Source organism: Ursus maritimus, unplaced genomic scaffold (genome assembly GCF_017311325.1).
Source record: "Ursus maritimus isolate PB19 unplaced genomic scaffold, ASM1731132v1 scaffold_24, whole genome shotgun sequence".
Lineage (NCBI taxonomy): Eukaryota > Metazoa > Chordata > Mammalia > Carnivora > Ursidae > Ursus > Ursus maritimus.
The window spans coordinates 45288713-45309525 of NW_024424897.1; the positions used below are offsets into that span (position 1 = coordinate 45288713).

The 20813-nt window shown below is 54.6% G+C and overlaps 1 protein-coding gene across 1 annotated transcript in view; it reads left to right on the forward strand.

The window, feature by feature from the left end:
* Nucleotides 1-19545, forward strand: part of RAP1GAP2 (RAP1 GTPase activating protein 2) — a 179191-nt gene extending 159646 nt beyond the window's left edge. The window contains exons 18-25 of the mRNA XM_008695268.2: nucleotides 5610-5747; nucleotides 7379-7500; nucleotides 9904-10017; nucleotides 10256-10373; nucleotides 10786-10912; nucleotides 13978-14054; nucleotides 14453-14491; nucleotides 15374-19545. Of these exons, the coding sequence (XP_008693490.2) occupies nucleotides 5610-5747; nucleotides 7379-7500; nucleotides 9904-10017; nucleotides 10256-10373; nucleotides 10786-10912; nucleotides 13978-14054; nucleotides 14453-14461 (705 nt within the window). The 3' untranslated portion in view covers nucleotides 14462-14491; nucleotides 15374-19545. The remainder of the gene's footprint in view (nucleotides 1-5609; nucleotides 5748-7378; nucleotides 7501-9903; nucleotides 10018-10255; nucleotides 10374-10785; nucleotides 10913-13977; nucleotides 14055-14452; nucleotides 14492-15373) is intronic.
* Nucleotides 19546-20813: the final 1268 nt, after the last annotated feature.

Sequence of the window (20813 nt, forward strand, 5' to 3'; positions counted from 1 at the left end):
GGGGATCAGAATTTATTCCCAATTTTATGAGTTATGCCTGTCATCTTACATGTGAGGAAATGAAGGCTCAGAGAGACAAAGTGATTTGAATCTGCGTGTGTGGATTGCAGAGCCTCTGTTCCCCGTGATCCTGCCGGCTCCAGTAAGATTCCACCTGCTCTCGCCCTGCCTGGACAAGCCTGGGGTCTGTCCCTGGCTGCCCGGCTGGCCCGCAGAGAGCAGGGCACAGCTCTGCTGGCCCTCGTTGGGGCAGCTGCTGAGATGCCTCAGGGGGTGGGGGTAGGAGGGTGGGAGCTGAGCTGCTTGTCCAGGCTGGTGGATCATTCCCGGGGCATCTGTTTCAGGCCTCATGGACAGCGGCAGCCAGGGCGAAATAGGAGAAAGTGGAGATCAAGAGGAAAGGGGCGTGAGGGAGAGGAGGGGCAGGGGAGGAAAGAGGGAGGCAGGTGGGCTAGCCCAGTGACCTGGGGGGTGGGGTGGGGGTGAGGCCCAGTAAACAGGAGCCCCTGTGTCGGCTACAGCCCTGCCCCCATAGCAAGCATATCACGATGCGCCCACATGGCACAGTAACTGTAGTTGACCTATGGCTCCAGCTGCAGGGGACCAGCTCACGTAACGCGATAGTTTGCAGATTTTAAAGAAGCGTGTGTGACTTTCAGTTTTGCAAGTTCCTTTCTGTATTTGGAAGTTCACCATTGTCTTTTTCAAGTTTCAAGTGTCTTTGTAACCTGGAAAAGCTTGTGGGCTATGGACACTGCCCACGGTGCGTGCAGAAAACGGCCCAGCAGTTACACTCAAGCTCTGGGTCTTAAAGGAGGGGTGCCTGAAGCCTTTTGTCCGGTCCCCCTGTCTCTGGAGGAGAAGCTGCAGATCTGCCTGGACTCCAGTGGCTCTGACTGAGGGGTTTCTAAGAGAGGAGAGGCTTCAAGATTTATCGTTACTCGTCTTTGATCCAATAGTCCAGGGCCTTTTCCTTTTCAGCCCTTAATCCTTCCACCTGTGGGCTGAAGACAGGTCTGCTTGTGCCTTCTGCTTCCACGCCTGTCCCTGAGGTAGCGTTTGGGGGGTGAGGGAGGGGCTGGCATGCGCGGTCACACAGAGTAAGCCTTCAGAGCTCTGGTCATGAGGATGAGCTTCCCCGAGTCGGGAACACGGGCTCTTTTGCCCTGTCCCTTCTACCATTACCGTCTCGTCTCCCAGGCTGTGGCGGCCGAAACTGGGGGCAAGCCAGGCATGGCAGCACGGAGCCCAGGGGCCCCGGGGGTTTCTGATGCCCAGGCTCTGCCTGTGGCCAGGCCTACAGTCTGATTTAGCTCAGGAAACCATCTCTCATTTTGGTAATTCTTCCTGCGCTCCCAGGGTGCTGCCGTGGTGTCAGAATTATTGGCATTCCTCATGGAGTTCCTCACCCGCACCTCCGTGGGATCCCTCTTGAAAGAAGTGTGTGAAATGATTCCAGAAAGAAAAGTGTTGTGTTCTTTCTCCTTCTGGTCAGAGATCTCATCTCATGTGGAAACAGTTGAGAATTCCCAGGCTAAAAGCAGTCTCAACCATGCATCCCCTGGACTCTTGGGATGATTCCTCCCTCTCCCAGGAAGCAGGCCCATCGCTGTCCTAGATTGTGCTGCCTGGATAGTTCTCCCTTCTTACCTCGATTCCACTGGCTGTAATTTAAGCTTTTCTTCCATGAGAAATGGAACAGTTGGTTTATGGATGTCCAAACCTGCTTCTCAAATTGAGTGCTTACAGATAGTCTCAGGAATCTGCCAGTTCTACCAACACTTAAAAATTTTGCATTTTCACTTAGATGATAAATCTAAAAATATACATATTTCCAATTATAGAGGCTAAACTTTTGCAGTGAAACTCAATTAAAAGACATTTCTGTGGAATAAGTAGGTATCTTGCAAATGCCGTCCACGGGACCACTGTTGTGGGGGGGTGGTGTCTGTGGATGTATTCTTGGTCTTGCAGGAATATTTTTCTTTATAAAAGCGCTGAACATTATTCACCTTTGAAAAGTATTGATCTCTAGACCATTGTTCTCAAAATGCCATTCTCCACCACCGCCAGCTGTTGATGAAATTTTTATTGGTCTGTAATGAAAAGAAAAAGTAATGCTCTGTGATGTAGCTGTGTGATCTATACGCAAAGCACGTGTGAGCCACATTCCGAGAAACAGAGCTAGCCCGACCCTCCATTAACATCATCACGCAGAAGGGGGAGTGGAGGACCAGGGAGGAAAATGCCCAGTGGCCGAATGGGGACCATGGCAAGCAGAGACCACTGCAGGTGCATTTCTCCCAGAACTTTGGGAGGTGGTGGCAGTTAATGCGCTGGCGTGCTCTGACCCCCAGCGGCAGGAGAGGAGCACCAGGCTGCAGTGTCCGAGGCAAAGTACCTGCAAGCAGGGGCAGCCTGGGTAGCTCACAGATTGGAGCTCTGGTCTGTGGAGATGTGGACGGATATTTCCCTCTCCTGTCCACCTCCATCCTTTATTTGCCCTGCAGGGGGGTACAGAAGACCCTGCTCCAACCCTCGGGGTCCTTCCTGATTAGGACTGATGTCAGGAGGCAAGCGGCTGGCGTTTCCTCCCCAAGCACCCCTCCCTCTGTTGCTTGCCTGGTTTTGTGGAATTGAAACAACTCCCAAAACCCATTTGGAAGCATAAGGAAGCACAAACCCATAGGAAGCAAGGCTTGTGGTTGGCCCAGAAGGGACTTGTTCCCTGCGTAATGCTAACTGGTAGCTCAAACCCCTGCTGACATGAAGTGACATAAGCTGATAAAGAGAAAGTGACACCATCTCTTTTTTCTTGCCCCTCCTCCTCCAAAGGAGAGCCTGTACAAAGGTAAGCCCCGGGGTGAGCTGAGGGCTGGGGAACCGTCAGGGCTGAGGAGGGACACTGGAACCAGAGGTGGTTAGCCGAGAGGACAGTGGACTCAGGACAGTTGGGTGAAATACGGAGTAGACTGGCCTGAGACTCCAAGGTCTGGAACCGGTCATACTTCAGCTCGGTTCACAGAACACCTTCCCCGAGGTCAGGCAATCCAGCACAGGAACAGGCAGTTTTGCACACAGGGAGCAGCCCGTCCCTGGGAAGGTGCAAGCAGAGAGGAGCCTGTCCTTTCTCTTCTTCACCCTTTCCCTGACTCTTCTGCCCAGTTTGAGAAGGCTAGTGTTTCCAACTCAACGTCAGATTGAAATGTAAAATACTTTAGACCATAACCCTGGGTGCTTTTGTCCCAGTCAGGGTTTATGTTAAGGTTCTGAGGCAACCATGGCGTCCTTCAGCTCCATCCCTCAGAGCGGGGGAGGAGAGCGGGCCCCCGGCGAGTGGGTTTTACACCAGCTGTTTGGCACGCACGGTCCCCTGGCATCCTCATGCAGCACCACCGCCATGTTGTATAGACATTGATGCCGTGTGCCAGAGAGGTTCGTACACGGTGTTGGGAAGACCAGGATTCAGCCCTCTTTCTGTTAGCTTCAAGCAGCAGATGGCCACCCTGCACGTCCCCGGAGTTCCCTGCCAGCCCATTGTCTCCTCAGACTTCTCTTGCTGACTCAGACAGCAGCACCAAGGGCATGTGAGGAGAAAATATCTTCCCTGACATCAGCCTTGGAGACTTTTTTTGAGGAGAGGCTGGGAGCCCTTGATTTCTAATTATCCTTACTCCATCAACCAGTTTAATTCTGGGTTCAATCTGGACCCGTTTTTGGGATACCAGGGACCCTTCCGTCTGGAGCCCAGGGGCCTGGGTTTGGGTTCTAGCCCCACCTCCGACCTGCAGTGTGACCTTGGGCGATCATCTGTTTGCCTTTTGGGACCTTTTCTATCAGTGCCTGTCCTGGCTGCATCTCGGCGTGTAGGGATTCGGCAAGTTCGGGTGTATGAAGCTCAGTAGACCAGAGCCTGTCACACCGCATCAAGTCTTTCTTGGAAAGACCGTGAGGAATGCATCAGAACATACACGACTAACTGACACGTCACTGTTGGTGGTGTTGGCACCCACGAGGGCGCGGCAGAATGTCGTGACGCTGAGATTTACGGAGCCCTGGACTCACTTAAGGATCCTTGCTGTTTATCCAGGGACGCCTCAGTGTGGTGACCGTTCCTGCTCTCAGTTTTCTGAAGGGTGTGTGACTTAATGTTGTCTGTGGGTGATGGAATGAATAGAATGTACTGGCTGGAAACTGTTGCTAGCGATTCTCTTCTGTGGTTTAGAAAGGGAGAGAGCCGATGTCCCTCAAGCGGTGTCTGTGACTCACACAGAGGAGGCTAGATGACAGCAGGGGTAGGAGGCTGGTGGGCTCCATGCCTCATTTCCAAAAGTAGCGAGTCTCCGGGCGGCCATGTTTGCCAATGGCCCTCCTTCCTGAACTGGCTTCCTGCACCCATACCTTTGTCCTTTTGCATCTGTTTTCTGAAGCTACGTTTCTGAGAACCTCAGCCGGCTCCCACAGTAAGGAAAATCCACGAGCCCACTTAACAAGGAGGCTCCGGGTACTCGTGGCTCAGTGTGGTCCTCGGCATCCAGATTCTTTCCCCTCTCCCCTCTGCCGTCCCCTCTTGTCGCCTTCGTCCCGCGGGCTCAAGCGCTCACGTGCCAGGGTGGCTACTGCAGTCTGGGTGCAGAAGGTCGCCTCTCCTTTGGCAGTCCTTGAGGAGACCTTTCCCCACAGCTCCCAGCAGGCATCCCGTCAGGCCCCACTGGCCGGGGAGAGGTTTGGCGACCACCGTAGACTGATCATGATTTACTCCCTAGTTCCATGGAGGAAGAGGGGAAATCAGACGAGACGGTGGCTCTGCCACTGAGGAATATGGTGGGGATGGCACTTTCACACGAGCAACTCACATCTCCGTCTGTGTATCTTTGCATGTGTCAGCGCTCTGCTCTACCTCCTGTTAGCTGGGGGCCCCTGGTCAGGTCACTTAGCTGCTCTGAGCCTTAGCTGGGACATGGGGTGGCGGATATCCACACCGTGGGCTGGTGGTGAGAATACATCTCGAGCTCTTCGCAGAGAGCCCGGTGATCATACGTCAGCAGTCGATGTGGCTGCTTGTCTTTCTGCGTGCTGCCCGTGTGTCTGTCCCCGTGCTGGGCCCGGGGACGTTGTGGGTCGGAGAAGCTCAGACCTGACCTCTGCCTCTAACGAGCATCCAGTCAGCGAGGGAAACCAGATCTTTTCCCAAAATTAGGGGAACACTAAAAGGTGCAGGGCCTGTGGGAGTGCTCCCTGTGTGTTAACTAATGCTCCTCACTGTGGCCACTGCCCTCGGGTCTGTTTCCAGAGCAGCAGAGACCTGCAGAGTGGCCTGGGGCAGCAGTCGTCACCTCCCAGGCCCGTCCCTGCTGTAGGCTCAGCAGTCTTGATTTGAGCTGTTCCTACCCATGCACACTGACAAGCCCCTGATCTTCTTGGGTGTCCCCTCCTGGACACGTCACTGTTTGCCCATGTGCCCTTTGCTCTTTCGTGGCCCTAAGTGGGCACAGAGCCCCGTGTGCCGGAGTGTGCACAAGCCGAGGGCTGTGTCTGCAGACCGCACCAGGAGGACAGGGGCATCTGGTGGGCTCCAGTGATCAGGTCCCTGTCACTTCTCCCCACAGAGGGCCATCCGTGTGCGTAGCCACTCCATGGAGACCATGGTGAGCAGCCAGAAGAAGCAGCACAGCGGAGGCATCCCTGGCAGCCTCAGTGGGGGCATCTCGCACAACAGCATGGAGGTCACCAAGACTACCTTCTCGGTGAGTGCTGCAGGCCCTGGGGCAGCTCACAGTTCCTGGGGAGGGCCCCCCCAGGCCTGTAAAGGAGGGTCTGTGTGCCCAGGCTTGGTCCAGGAGTCCAGAGCAGGGACTGGGGAGATTGAGGCTGTTTGGGGGTGACCCCCGCCTGTGAAATGGAGCCTCAGTCCCAGGCCCAGCTGGGGCTGGCCCAGACGAGACACCTGCCCGTTATCTGTTCTCTGAGTTCCCTTGACAACTGGGCCTCCTCCTCGGGGCCCACACTGCAGATTGGTTCTGGGGCACATTTCTCTGCCCAGGGGGCTTGGGACCCAGGAGGGGCGTCCTCGCTTTGTTCTTAACAATCACGGGAACCACCCCCGGCTTGCTGTGCACTAGGGACTGAGCGAAGTAGTTCACATTCTCTCATCTGATCCCTCTGACAGCTGTTTGAGGTAGGAACTGATGTATTCTCCATTTCAGATTTGAGGAACAGAGGCCCAGAGAGGTTTAGTAACCTGCCCCAGGTCACTTAGCTGAGCTGAAGAGCTGGGATTTGAATGCACGTCTCGCTGACCCAAGGTCTTTGCCGTTGGTCACTGTGTGCAGTTCCCAAGGAAGAGCCTAGCGTGGCTGTGGGTTTGGGCCTGGTCTGCTTGCACCAGCAATTGGCCAGGTGAAGGAACCACATAGTTGGTCCATTTAAAAAACAAAGTGACTTTGGATTCATATAGACTAGGGTTTTCTTTTCTTTTTCAAATAGAATACACCCACCTTGATACTCAGGATTAGTATCATAAGTGGTCTTATGTAATTCATTGACTTTACCAAATATGTTCATAGCTGTTATCTTGTTCCACCCAGAAGGTCTGTGAAAGGAGCAGGGCGGGACAGTTATCCCCATTCTGTGGGTGAGGAGACTGGGGCCCAGAGAGTTTGGCTTCTCACCCAAGGTTGCACAGCACACACATGGCAGAAGCTGGGGCCTGTGTTACAGGCCTGGTGGGCTCTGAAGACCACCTGTGGTCTCTCCTTCCTCAGTCTTGTGCTCATCCCCACTGCATGTGGCTGAAACAGAACCACATTCTTGGTGGGTTCCCTCGGCCTGTGGACCTGGGTCTGCTGCTCTCGTTCTGTCTTGTTCCTGAGACACCCAGCTTGGACCCAATTATTTGTGAGAAGTGGATGGAGAGTCAGAGCCCTGGGTTTTCGTCCCTGTCCTGCCAGCAGTTCGCTATATGACCTTAGCGAACTCATCGGTAAAGTGAGAGGCTGGACCAGGTCACTCCCAGGGCTCCCTCAGCTGTGTGGTTCTCGGTCTGTGACCCCCTTAACCGTCCTGACCTTCTCAATATGCTGGGCTCTCTTTATGGTGGCCCTGGCCCCTGTTCCTCCAGGAATTCTGGTCTTTGGTGACGATTACATGGGGCCAAAGGTTTGGCTTAAGAACACAGGAAAGCAGGCTGCAAGTGGCTGGAGTCTCAGCTCCTGTGACGTAGATCCTGGCCTTCCCAGCTGTCTTGCTATTTTCTGGGACCTCCTCTAGACTAGTTGGGGTTGCAGGAGCTATTTGTAGACCAGAAAGGAGGGTGAGGGGAAGGAGACTGGGGTCTGGGGTGGGCTGTGAGCACTCATGTTGGTGGTTTCATTGGCAGCCCCCGGTGGCGGTGGCGGCGGCGGCAAAGAACCAGTCGCGGAGCCCCATCAAGCGGCGCTCGGGGCTCTTCCCCCGTCTGCACACAGGCTCTGAAGGCCAAGGCGACGGCCGGACACGATGGTAACAGTCCAGGGTGGGGTGTGTGGGTCCTTCCTCCGCTGCAGCCACCAGATGCCCAACCTTGGGGAGGGCTTCCCGCAGCTTCGGGCGATGGCTTCCTTCTAACCTTGGTCCGCACTGTAGGCACCTGCACATCCCGGTCACTCCCTCCGCTCTGTCCACTGAAGCAGATTTGGCCAGTCTCTGTTCAGGACTTCTCAGAATTATCCGTGTCACATTTGGACCCAAACTAGAAACGTTGCTTGGATTCTTTTCTTTCTTTACCTCCTTTTCCAGTGCTCACTCAAACGTTCGCTCTTATGGAAGCCTTCCCTGATTTGGCCAGACAGTTCATTGAACTTTCCCTTAGGGCTTCTAGAATGTTTTCTCTTTTGTTAAAAGCAGCTTTCATATTGCATCATACTTAGTCTGTTCTTGTCTCTCTGATCCTATAATGGTGAGTCCGTTTGTTGTTTAACTCCGCAAGCAACGTTTCGGTGCTTGCTTGCTATGTGCTGGGCTCAGTGCTCAGGCAAGAACTAGAGAAGACACAAACCTGCCTTCCAGAAGCTTTTACAGTCTTGTGAGGGAAAGGGAGACATTGAGGTTGGCTTGCAGGTTGCTGCCCTGGATGGTGGCACCAACCCTTGAGCTTGGGCATGCAGGATGAAGGGCAGGTTTATGGAGGGGGATGAAAATCTGTGTTTGGAACCAGTACCTGTGAGAGTCCTTACAGCCTACCCAGTAGAGAAGTGCAGAATTCGGAGTGGTCAGAAGACAGGTCTTGAGCTAGCAGCGAGGCCTTGGCTGCAGAAGGGAGTCACTGGGGCACAGGTGGTGTTTAAAGACGGAGCAACGAATACAACCACCCAAGGTGTGTAGAATGCCTCGGGAACACCGGTATTTCAGGGCAACGGGAGAAAGGGAAGGAAGACAAGAAGCCTGGAGTGGAGGGATTCCAGGAGGGAGGGTCTGCTGTGTCAGATGTGCAGAGAAGCCCTCCACCATGGCCCAAACCCCTGCTCGGGGGGACAGTGAGGAGGCGATTAGCAGCCTCATTAAAAGTGCACTGAGGCACTCACCCCTGTAGCACGGCTGTCATCAAAAAGACACATAACAACAAGTGTTGGCAAGGATACGGAGAAGTGCCGATCCTCAGGCTTTGTTGGTGGGAGTGTAAACTAACACACCGGCTCTGGGAAGCAGCCTGGCAGCTCTGCAGAGTTAAACACGGAGTTACCTCGTGACCCAGCAGCTCCGTTCCTGCTAGATGCCCAGGAGAAAGAACGCATATGTTGGCAAGAAAACTAGCACACAGATGCTCCTGGCAGCGTTACTCATAGCAGCCCAAAGTGGGAATGATCCAGAAATGATCCAGATGTCTGTCGCTCGGTGAAGGGATACGTAAAACGTGGTGTAGCTGGAAAATGGGATTTTTAAAGAGTAAGGTACTGATATATGCTACAACCGAGACGAACTTTGAAAAGACCGTGCTAAGTGAAAGAAGCCGTTGACCAAAGACCACAGCACCTCATGGGATTCCGTCTGTCTGAACTGTCCAGAATGGGCAAATCTAGAGAGACGGAAAGTCGATTCGTGGTCGCCAGGTGCTAGGGGAGGGGAGGACAGACGATGGTTATGAGTGGGTCTGGAGTTCCTTTAAGGGGGTCTAAAATGTTCTAAAATTATGTAGTGTGATGGTTGTACAACTCTGTGAATATGCTAAAAACCATTGAATTATACACTTTAAGTGGGTGAATTGTGCATGAATCGTATCTCAGTAAAGCTGCTATAAAAATTGCATTGAGGACAAGGCCATCTTGTCCCCAGTAGGGGGCACAGGACAAATTGTGGGCATCAATACATGGTTTTTGTTAAACTCCAGGAGAAGGAAGCCCTTGGGCCCTTGGCCAAGAGTAGCCCGTTTACCAAGATGCCCTTCCCTGCCACCTTGTCACACGGATCCAGGGAGCTCATACAATGGCCTGTGTGAAGGGCGTTAGGCACAGTGACCCAGCCAGCACTGCCACAGAGTCCATGTGCGTTGGGTTATTTCCCTGCTGTGGGAGTGGGTGTCATAGACCTGCCTGCTGTTGACTTAGAGCCCTGCCAGGTGGGACAGCCAGCGTAGGTGGGGAGTGGACTTGGGCTTGGGGGCATCAAGCCAGGACTCTTGCTTGATTGCTCTTGACTTGCCTAGGAGCCTAGAGTAGCCCCAATGGAGCAGAAAACTCTGTTGTCCGCTGTGGCTTGAGGTGGCCTCGGGGGATGGCGGTCCTGGTAGCTGTGCTCTGGCAGGGGTGCTGGGACCCCACAGGCTGTGTGGTGCTGAGAGCTGGTTGGGCCTGTCTCATGCCTGGGGGTGGGATGGGGGTTTAGGGGCTGGCCCCATGGCCTCACCCCTCTTTATTCCTGTTTCCTTAGTGACAGTGCATCCAGCAACCCCAAGACCCCGGATGGTGCACACTCATCTCAAGAGATAAAGTCTGAGGCCTCATCCAATCCCAGCTCTCCAGAAATTTGCCCCAACAAGGAGAAGTAAGAGAGCGAGGGTGGGGGCAGGGCTGGCTGTAGCCACTTGGAGCCTTGGAATACATGGAATACACTTTCTGCTGAGAGCCAGCATTTTTGCCTTGAGGACTCTGTGGAACACAAAAGCCAGCAGGCAGGGGGCATGGGGAGTCACTGGTGGGCAAGCTCAGTCTCTGCCAGGCCTGCCCTGCCTGGGGGAGGGTCTCGGTGCGTGACCAGGCCTGCCCCACTCCTGTTCCGACAGGCCCTTCATAAAGTTGAAGGAGAATGGCCGAGCCAACATCTCCCGCTCCTCCTCCAGCACCAGCAGCTTCAGCAGCACGGCGGGGGAGGGCGAGGCCATGGAGGAGTGTGACAGTGGGGTAGGTGTGGCTCCATCCAACCCTGGGGAGCAGGGAGGGGCGCCCTGGGCCCAGCCAGACACCCGCTGTGTGCATTAAACTAGCTGCGTGGGAAGAGCCTCATCCAGGCTCTACCAGGAAAAGGGGAAGTATGGAAACAAGAAAGAGGTGGGCCAGTCAGCTGTCTCCACTCCCTAGGAGTGACACAGGAACAGCAGCAGAGGGCCAGAGGCCAGACCTAATGGGATCCCTGCCATGGGGTTCCTGGCAGGAGAGGAGAGGGTCAGGGGCACTTCTGGGGGCAGCAGAAAGACAGGGCAGGTCCACGTGGAGAGTGGGAGGCAGTGACTGTGTCAGGCCTGCTGTGGCATGGGCCACCCTGTGGGGCCACTGAGGATGAAGCTGGCCTCACTCACCCGGCCTCTCTCCCCAGAGCAGCCAGCCGTCCACGACCTCACCCTTCAAGCAGGAGGTGTTTGTCTACAGCCCGTCCCCGAGCAGCGAAAGCCCCAGCCTGGGGGCAGCTGCCACCCCCATCATCATGAGCCGGAGTCCTACAGGTCAGTGGGGTCTGGGGGTGTGCGCCTTGTGGCTGGAGGGGCAGGGGTTGTGTCGTGACCATGATCGTGGGCGTGAGCCCCAGCCACACTGAACCAAGCGGTTTCCGCTCCAGCCCCAAAGTGTTAGGCCCTTGAGCTCTGCTAGCTCACTTCCTCTGTTCATCAGCCTTAAGATGCCTGTGTTCTTCTCATCTCCTTACTCATGGGGAAACTGAGGCTCCGGAAGTTCAGGGATTTGGTAGAGGAGTTGGGATTTGAAAGCGGGGGCTCTTTTGCCACACCCCATCGCCAACGCCGGCCGCCTATGGCGCAGTGATGGCCGTGACAAGTGCAAGGGTACAAAGGAGGGCGAGTCTTGCAGGTGGAGGGAACCACATGTGGTTTCTTGGGCTGCAGTTCGCAGAGGGGACAGGTATGAGAGGAGACGGCACTGGCACTGGGCTGGGGCCACCATGGAGAACTGGCAAGTTGAGTATTGTCCTGCTGGCGAGAGAAGCCATTGGAGGGTCTTACGTAGAGAAACGCTGTCTGGTCTAGGTGGCCGCAGCTGGCTGAGTAGACAGGATTTGTGGGAATGGATGCAGGGAGGGAGATCAGTGAGGGGTCGTAGTGGGCAGTGGGTGGCTGGGCTGTGGATCAGGGGCATCTGGAGCAATGAGAGAAGGATGTAGATTCGAGAGATGTCAAGGAGGTAAAATCTTCTGCTCCGTGGTGGGGGTACAGGGAGAGCAGAGTCTGGGCCTTTGGGCGTTCTGGGATCCCTGCGGTCAGGCAGAGTATGAGGGCAGCTCTGGGGAGGGGACGTGCACGGTAGGTACGGCAGGGTCCCGTCGCCCAGCAATCAGAGCCTCGGTGTCTGGCTCTCGAGGAGGGCAGCTTCGTGTGGGGGCAAGTGCAGGACTGTGGAGCTTGGGTCCAAATCCTTGATCTGCCACTTGCTAGTGAAGCGACATCGGGCAGGTTACTGAGCCTTTCTGTGCCTCAGTTTCCCCAAGCAAAGGATGGAGGGAGGGGAATAGTTCCTACCTCATGTGGTTGATTGTGTGAAGATTAGATGAACTTATACTTGTCAGAGACTTAGGACCGTTAACCTGAATGTTTGTTAGATTAAATAACAGAAATAAAGCAATAGTGCAGTTAGTGGTACTCGACTAGGGGCACACTGCTCCCCAGGGCACATTTGACAATAACCGGAGACGTTTCTGGTTTTCATGATTGTGGGAGGGGGCTGTGCTGCTGGCACTTGATGCTGCTAAACATCTGACAAAGTATGGAGCGCGCCCCCCGCCCCAGGATTATCTGGCCTGAAATGTCACTAGCCTGAGGCCGAGAAACTCTAGTCGGATGACAGAAACACCGAGAGCACGAGTTCACGTGCTTCCTTTCACTCAGCCCCTGTGCTGGGCTGCTGCAGAGCTGGGTTCCAATCCTGGCTGTGGCAAGGACAGGCTCACCTCTCTGAGCCTCAGTCTCCCCATCTGTAAAACCCCCAAAGGCCCAGACTCTTTGCTCTAATATAAATACCCTGATTTTTAAAAAATAAGGCTTCATTAAATATTGATGGAATGAGTGAAAGAATCTGTAACCAAGCCTGGCTCCTACTTGGTATTAAATAAATACCAAAGCAAATAAGGTTCTCTGAGTAAGAGGAGCTTTCGAGAGGGTCTGCCACTAGCTGAAGGTCGCCCGGGGCAGAAGGGGACCTCGAACGGGCCTGGGGACTCCACCCCGTGCTTCCTACCGCACACGCCGGGCTTCTCTGCAGCCCTTTCCCCGCGCAGTACTGAACCCCGGCTGCCTCCTGCTGCCAGCCTCACGGAGGCCATGCTGGGAGCCTGCAGGACCAGGGTCAGTTTGCAGACCTTTGCGAACCTGTTCTAAGCTGCTTGGCTGCATCTGGGGAGAGACGGGGCCAAGCGGAGGGGGGTCCCCTGGGAGGGCCTGACGTCCAGTCTTTTGTAGTCTCTGATGCCCCCACCATTGGTCATGTCACACCGGGGCACCCGGGGCCCCGAGAGGGGATTGGCAGGTCCGACTGAGAGCTCCTCACGCTGCTGGCTGGCACCCCTGCTCTGAAGCATCAGAAGAAGCCAGCAGCCTGTGGGTGGAGTGTACTGACCTGTAGACGCCCTTGGCCGGAGGAGAGCCAGAAAGCCGAGCAGCCCCCCTGCCAGTGGTGTGCTGGTGGTGTTCCACGCCCGGCTCCCCCGCCGCACACAGGCGCGTGTGTGCACACACTCGTTTACTGTAAACTTTCTTGATAGAAATAATGATGCATTAGAATTCTTCATTCTAAATCCCATATTGCCAGTTGAACTTACCAAGCACTCTGATTGGTATTTGTCTAACCTTTGTATTTGTTGGCGACTGAAAGTTGCAGATGACCAACAGGTGTAGTTCTGACACGACTGATGATTGATATTTTGTCAGAGACATAAGCAGCTTTGCTGAATCACATACTGGTTCTCAGGTGAGACCGGTCCTCTGAGAACGGACTCCAGGGTGTGTGGCAGGCCTATAACGTCATGGCTACGGACACAACACATTTTCAAATTTCATCTGTATTTTTTGACATTTTCTGCATGAGTTGAAGCCTAGACAATGAAACAGTAAGTCGAGGCCTGATTTTGTAGCATCCGCTGGTTTCCGTGGTGTGCGTGCTTGGCCATGACTTGGCCCCGGCTGAGCCCCGGCTCCCAGTGCGCTGCGCTGTGGAGTGGGGCGGACGCGCCAGACGGACGCCATGGACATACGTAACCGACGAGAGCAGATGATGTTAAAAGGCAGTGAAAGAATTAGGGAGTGAGGACTTTTGAGTATTTATTATCTTTGATGAATATGATTTATTGAATTGTAAACTTTTATAATTTAATTTTAAAAAAAATGCCTGGGTTTACCAACCAGCCCACATTTCTAAAAATTCCTAAAGATTTGAGAGTTAGCTCTGACAAATTGCTGCGGGTCAGCTGGAGTGCCCGGGGCGGGGGAGGTCCCCCGCACTCCACACACAGCCCTCGTGACCTCTTCAGCTCTGCCCGCTTTTCATGGACTCTTCTTTTTCCTAGATGCCAAAAGCAGAAACTCTCCGAGGTCAAACCTGAAATTCCGCTTTGATAAGCTCAGCCATGCCAGCTCTAGTGCGGTAAGGATTAGGGTCGTGAGGGTTAATGGGGGAACCTCCTGCATTCCACATTCCAACCCCCTCCCAAAGCCAGCTGTCCTTGCTGGGGGCTGGAGGAAGGGGGTGCCTCACACAGCCCACTGGGAGAAGGAGAGCTCTGGTCAGACCTGGGGGTGACGCTGCAGTCCCTGCACGGTGCAGACATCGGCCTGGGGTGCCGGACACCTTGCCCTCCTCCTGTGTTAGAGTCACACCCTTGGACACACACAGGTGTGAGCTGGGGACTCTTGGCTCCTGGGGCCTCACGTCCCTTCCTTCGCTCACCAGAGAGCTGAGAGCTGAGCGCACAGAAGCCACGGTCGGTGGGGCTTATGTCGTCTAGTTATTTACAACTCTTGTATGGGTTTTTCTTGAAACAGGGTCACTAATGTGAAAGAGGAGTCCTTCGCTTGTCAAAGGTGGGTCCAGTGTTTATCCTGCTGTGGCCACGAGGGCAGGTGTGTCCACTTTAAGATCAGGGTACTAGTGGCCAGAGGGGTCCTGAGCTGGGGAGGGCCGCTCACCTCTTCCTGCAGCCTCTGTGATGGGGCCGGGGTCTGGATGGAAGAAGGCTGCAGACGGCCTCGGGTGCAGGCAGGAAGGGTGCCTGATGCGATTGGGCCAGACTCACTGAATTGGTCTCCCTGCCCTGGGAGGGGCCCGGTTCCAGCAGGCAGGGGGCAGTAGCCCAGAGCTGACCTTCTTCCCTCCGACAGGGGATTCCTCAGTTTGTCCCCTTGTCTCCCTGTTCTTGGTAGCCTTTCCCTCCTTTTGTCTTCGGCCAGGGCTCTGGGCTGAAATGTGTCCTCCCTGCCTGCTCAGAGATGCCCCAGCCCCCTCAACATTGTGTGGGATGACCCGAGGGAGGGCTTCTCAGCTGAGGGAGTGTGTGGTTTTCAGCAGAGCAGGGCCTGGGTCCAGTTTGCCACCACCAAGGCCTGACCTCCTGCTGGTAAAGTTACTAGAGACCCATTTGAGTTCCCAACCCTCTCCCGGCGTGGGGCTCTGCGGTGGCTCTGTGGTGGCGGGGTACAAGGCACAGCTGGAACCGAGCGGGGGCCAGAGCTCCGCCCACTGTCTATAAACCTGATATGTGAACAAGCAGAAGAGACAGTGGGAATTCTGACACTCACCCTCACCCCTGTGTTTGTGCCCAACTGCTCGTGCTGCCTGGCGTCTGGCACCCTTGTCTTTGGCCCTCCCGTCCCAAGCCCGTTCAGCGGGCTGTAGCCACGGGCACACGTTCTCCTTCCCTTCCTTACGCGGTGTTTGGTCATCCTCTCCCTCCTTCTCTCTTCCAGGGAAGCCCCGATTCTGTCTCGGAGAAGGCTCCTATTCCAACAGTTTGGGGGTGCCATCCACTACTCTGACCGTCACAGTCCTGCTGCCCCACCGGCCACCTGCCCACCAGAACAGCTGTCTGTCTCTGTGTCCCGAGCTGGCCACCGTCCTGCCTGTCCCGTTGCCAAGACACCCTGCAAGCACTCTCCTTCTCTGGACAAGGCCTCATTCCTCTAGGCTCCCCCTGCTCCTGACCGCCCATGTGATGTGTGTCTGGCCCATTTGTCATCTTGTTTTGTGCACAGAGGAAAGAGTTGGGCAAGGGGGATCTGGGCCCTGGGGTCTCGGTCAGAGACTGGAGAGGCAGAGAGTGGTGAGGTGGGGTGCGGAGGCCGCCAGCACGATGCCGCATGGGGAGGGGCAGCGCTGTGCCTGGACGTGGCAGGCACAGTGAAGCCATTTAGTGGTGGTGGAGGAACCCAGATCCGTAGCCGTCCTCCAGGATGTCGCGCTCGAATCAGCAGTGTCGCTCCCACAACTGCGCTTCTGTGCTGGCAGCTGCTTTCTCGCCCGTCTGCTGACCTCGGGCGCAGCGCTGCCTCCGTCCCTGCGGCCAGTGTGTGCTGCGCGTGTGGACGTGGCTCTGCGTCGTTGTGGCTGTGGGAGAAGCCCGGGCCAGTCTGTCCCCTCGGGGCAGCTGTTTTCCCCCAGGAGGCGTGGGCTGCCCGGAGCTGGAAGGAATTCTGGAAGGGCAAGCTAGCGAGCTACGCTCTGGGGCCTTGGCTGAGGAGAACCGTGTGGCGCGGGTGGCGCTGGGATCAGGGCCCCGCTGTGTGGAGGCTCGTGGAAGAGCTGCTTCAGCCCACCGCTCAGGTCAGAGCCGGGGAGGCGAGGTGGGGGGTGACCTGTCCGCCTCGGTTGATGTGTGGACGTAGAAGGTAGGCGTGAGGAAGGAGCGACGTCCCTCTGTGATTTCTGCTCCTGGCATCTGTGGGGGGCCCAGGGCTACCTTGGGGGCTCTTTCCAGCAGCTGTGCCCTTTGGCCTTGTTGGTGCGTGGTCCCCCGGTTCCCTTCCACCGCGGGTCTGTAGGCAGCGGTCACGCTGGCAGGGTTTTTACGACCTGGGCCCCAGCTGGATGCAGTTCAGAGGCTGCCTGCCGCCCGCCCGCCTGGCCAGAGTCAGCTCGCTCTCAGGAGCGGCCCCCCTTCCCCTGCATCTCTCCCAGCCCCGTCGGCCGCGCGAGAAGTCGCTTCTGCAGCCTGGCCCTGGTGGAGGTTAAGGCGGGGTGTCCTCCGAGTAACACACAGAGTCTGCAGAGCCCTGGGGATGCTGCCGCTTCAGGGGCGCGGAGGGCCCCTGGGACACGGGATAGCCCCGGCGTCTCCCGCTGGGCTCCTGCTTCAGTGAGCAGATGACAAGGTTTTCTACCAAATGTTTTATTTGCGTCGGGATCTGGGCCTATTCCGAAGTCAAAGCAATCCCAAGTCTATGTTGTTCTTGTTTTTGACTGATGTGACAGTTTCCCCATTGCTTTTGCCGTTAGAGCAAAACCTTGATCCTTTGTCTCTCACTCCTGTGGACATTGTGGGATCCTATTTGCAGGCTGGGTGGACCTCTCCCCTCACGCTATTTGGGAAATGTGTTTACTTAAAAGACGAGTCCGGTAAAATTTCTTCCAGTGAGAAGGTCAACAAACGTTTGTTTAGGTTTTATTAAAAATCACCGTAGCAGCACCCACTGCTGGAATGAGGTCTGAGGATTCCGGCGGCGTTCTGTTGGCTGGCTTTCTGGAGGAACTTGAAAGGCCAAAGTGCATTTAAAACAACAACAACAACGACCCACAGCAACAACTCCAGGTTCTGACTTGCTTCTCGGGTAGCTGGTCTTTACAGCAGCTCGGTGGCTGTGCTCTGCTGTGTTGGGGTCTGGGGGTCCAGGTTGTCCCCGCCCTGTCCTCCTTGGGAACGTCACACCTGCCTCTATCCGCTGCTCCGGCTGCTCCTTCTGCACCCCCCACCTCCTGGGAGGGCTCTGAGCCAGGGGCCAGGATGGCTGGGTGTGTCCAGGGAAACTGGGAGGCACAGGCATTTCCCTACAAAACAGACCTGAGAAGTGGTCTCTACCTTCTGTTTGCTACTGGGGGTACACTGGGCAGGGTCTGAAACGTCCCTCTCTCTGGGTCCTGTCTTACCTTCTCTAGAAAGCCCAGCCCATCTGTGGCTTCTAGAGTAGACGTGACCAGCCCCCGAGGTCCTAGAGCTGAGGGGGAGGAGGAGGACAGGGAGTGGGCAGTCTCATCTCACCCCTCTGGACCATGGGGCAGGCAGCTTGGGTTCTTGAAGGCTGCTTCCTCCATATTTTCTTGCGTCCACTCTGGGCCAAAGTTTCCTTTTATTGCTGCGCCCAGTTTTGGGGCTCAAAGATTTGCTCAAGTTTCCTTGGTCCCTGTGACCAGATTCCTCCTGATGGTGCTCGTGCTGGTATTTGAGGCACTCCGCTTGTGATCTGGACACAGGAGAAGTGTTTCCTGGACACGTCTCTGCCTCTGGGAAGAAACTATACCGGTCAGGCTGTGCAGGGCACGCGTATGCCTCTGCTCCGTTGATATGTAACAACAGATGCAGAACGAGCTTGAGGTGGAAGATCTGAGCTCGAGTTTCTAATGAATGGAAAATGATGAATGAATGAAAATGAGTGAAAAACATTCTGTGGTTCAGCCTTGTTGGCATCATCTCACGGTCCAGGCCTTCCGGGCCCCTTTTGACATCTAATCCATCCATATCCTCATCCAGCTGAGAAACCTCAGCCCCAGTGAGGGGAAGTGACTTGCTGGAGGTCGCACAGCCAACGAGTGGCAAAGCTGGGATTGGAACCCACAGCCAGGGGCCCGTTCTCCGGCACCACCTATGTGGTCGGTTGAACAGGTGGCTGCACGTGCTGGGGCCCTGAGTTTAGGACGAGCCAGTTAGCTAATGCCTGGGCACTGGTTGGGAGCTGTCGGCGGTCAAGGTGGACCTCAGTCTCTTCTTTTCATCAGGAGGGAGATGCGCTCAGTTTTCCAGTGAGGGCCCTGGGGTTTTGGATGTGGCTTGAGTGAAGAAAATGAGAAAGGAGAGAGATTTTAGTGGACCATTCCTGGTAACCTCAGTTCCTCAGCTCTGGTCTGTAATGGGGGTGGAGGCCAGGGCAGAGTGCAGTTAGCTAGCCCTCAGTTTCCCCTTCTTAAATTCAGAAGAAAAGTGGTAAAAGAAAACTCTATTCTGTTCTCCCTGATCCTTAAACCAAGGTGTTTAATAAAAGCGTAGGCTCCTGTGCCCAGGTAGGATGGGAGCCAGAGTCACTTTCTCACCCCAACTGGTTGAGGTGCCAATGCAAACACTACCTTCCTTATTTGATTCTGAGTCAACAGAGACAGGTTGTTGTGCGGGAACGGCCAGGGGTCAAGTAGGTGGCTGGCAAGGACCCACGGCTTCTCCCCAAGCATCTCCCTTTCTCCAAGGTGACAGTGGGTTAGTGGAGTTTGCCAAGGCTGCCAAAGAGCATTCTATAAGCTCTGCTGTCTGTTTTACTACAAGCCCCTTGCTCCCCGCCCCCAACCCCACATCTCCCTCCTTTCAGCTGGGCCATCTGCCCCTTTGGGAGGAAGGAGACCACCCCCACTAGGGCCAAGGACAGCAGAGCCCTGCCTAGTGAGAGGCTGTTGGGGCAATGGCTCTGTCCTGGGCCTTACCAGCCCTGGGGAGAGGGTGTTTGGCTGGAAGACTGGAATTTAGATGCCATCATCTTTGGTTTTGTAATATTTCCACTTGGAATGGTCAGTCCCTCCTTCCCGCTCCTTAGCATGTGTGCCAGCTCTCCCCCCGTCGTGGGCGTTACCCTTCCACACTCCAGCCCGGGGAGGGCTGGTGTTCTAGTGTGAAGAGATTCCTTTGTGTGATAGAACCTAAGAAGTGTAGCTTGGAAATGATGACCCATGTGATGATGACTCTCCTTTCTTTCCTCTTCTTGAGGAGCTGATTCGTAGACCCCGACTGCCTATGTAATGTAAATAATGTACATTTAATTTATTGCTATGGTAGCACATTGTATTTGTTAATGTATAAAACAAATTCTAAAAGGTCGACAAATGTATATTTTGTTGCTTAAATGTGTCTTTGCAGAAATTGACAATAAATAACATATTTTGTGTCCATCATCGTTCAGACTTCTTTGCGTGGGGCGCCAAGCCCTGAGTGGCATCTCTCATCAGAGGTTGAATACTGGCAGCCTACCAGCTGTATCTGCAGAGATGTGATTTGGCCTGAAGAGTGTTTTAGAATACTTGAATTAGTTGCCGATGTTTAGAAAACGGTTGATGTTGAGACCACAATTAAAATGAAAAAACAACCCAACCTAGAAATGTCATATAAAATCTGAATTTTTTGCTTCTCTTAAAAAATCAGATGTTGGATCCACTCCGTAGGGGTGGCACAAATTGGTCAGCGCTCCCCAGAGGCTACCCCTGTGGTGAGACTTGAGTCACCGCAGTCCCCACCCTTCTCTACCCTTTACACGTCCTTGGAGCATTCCTCTCGTTCCTGTTGTTTGTTTGGTCCCTGTGGCGGCGTCTTGACTTGGAGAGCCCTGCTATCCACTGATTTCTTCCTTCCACCCACTCTTTCCACATTCCTGAGTCACCTCTTCCAGGATTCTTTTATGACGAAATGCCCTCTCTCCCATCCACCGTTGACTCCCAGATGGCCATGCTCTTATGTACCTTTCGCTTTACGATGTTTGGATGTAGGTTTTACAAGTAATATCTGCATTTTTTTTTTTTCTTAAGAAATTTGAAGTCAAGGAACAGGCCTTTTCTGGCTGGGACTTGGTAGTGTGATCTCGGGCAAGTTACATGTCTGGGTTTGCATTTTCCTTCATGTATAATTAGAAAAATAATCCACAAACAAAGCATGAGGATAAAGTCAATTCATAATTGGGGAAGAACTTTGAAAAAAGTGGCAAGTGTTATTCAAGGGGTTCAATAATAATCGTTACTGTGATCCTAGCAGCAGCCAGGTGTTCTACTGACGCACTCAGTTCAACGTGACGTCCTGGCTCCTGAGCGCCACACCGCCAAGCAGAGCTGCGAGCACAAGGCTCACGGGAGGTAGGGCTGGGGACACAACACTCGAAAACGTGGTCAGTGACACATGCAAATAAAAAGGTTAAAGAAAATGGTAGCACAGTTTTACACACGTTAAATGATTAGGAAATAAATACTACAATAAATAGAGCTCTTTACTTCGTCACAGATGTGAGGTTAGATTGTGGAAGCAGCCGCTGTGGGTTCTCGTGAAGAGGGGGAAGGAGAGTTCCCTGCGGTCGGCCGGACCGCGGGAGCACCGATGCCGCTGCGTGGGGCTCACCGCCCACAGTCGTGCCGGGGAGCTGGCAGATGCGCGGGGTGTGTGCTAGGTTTGTG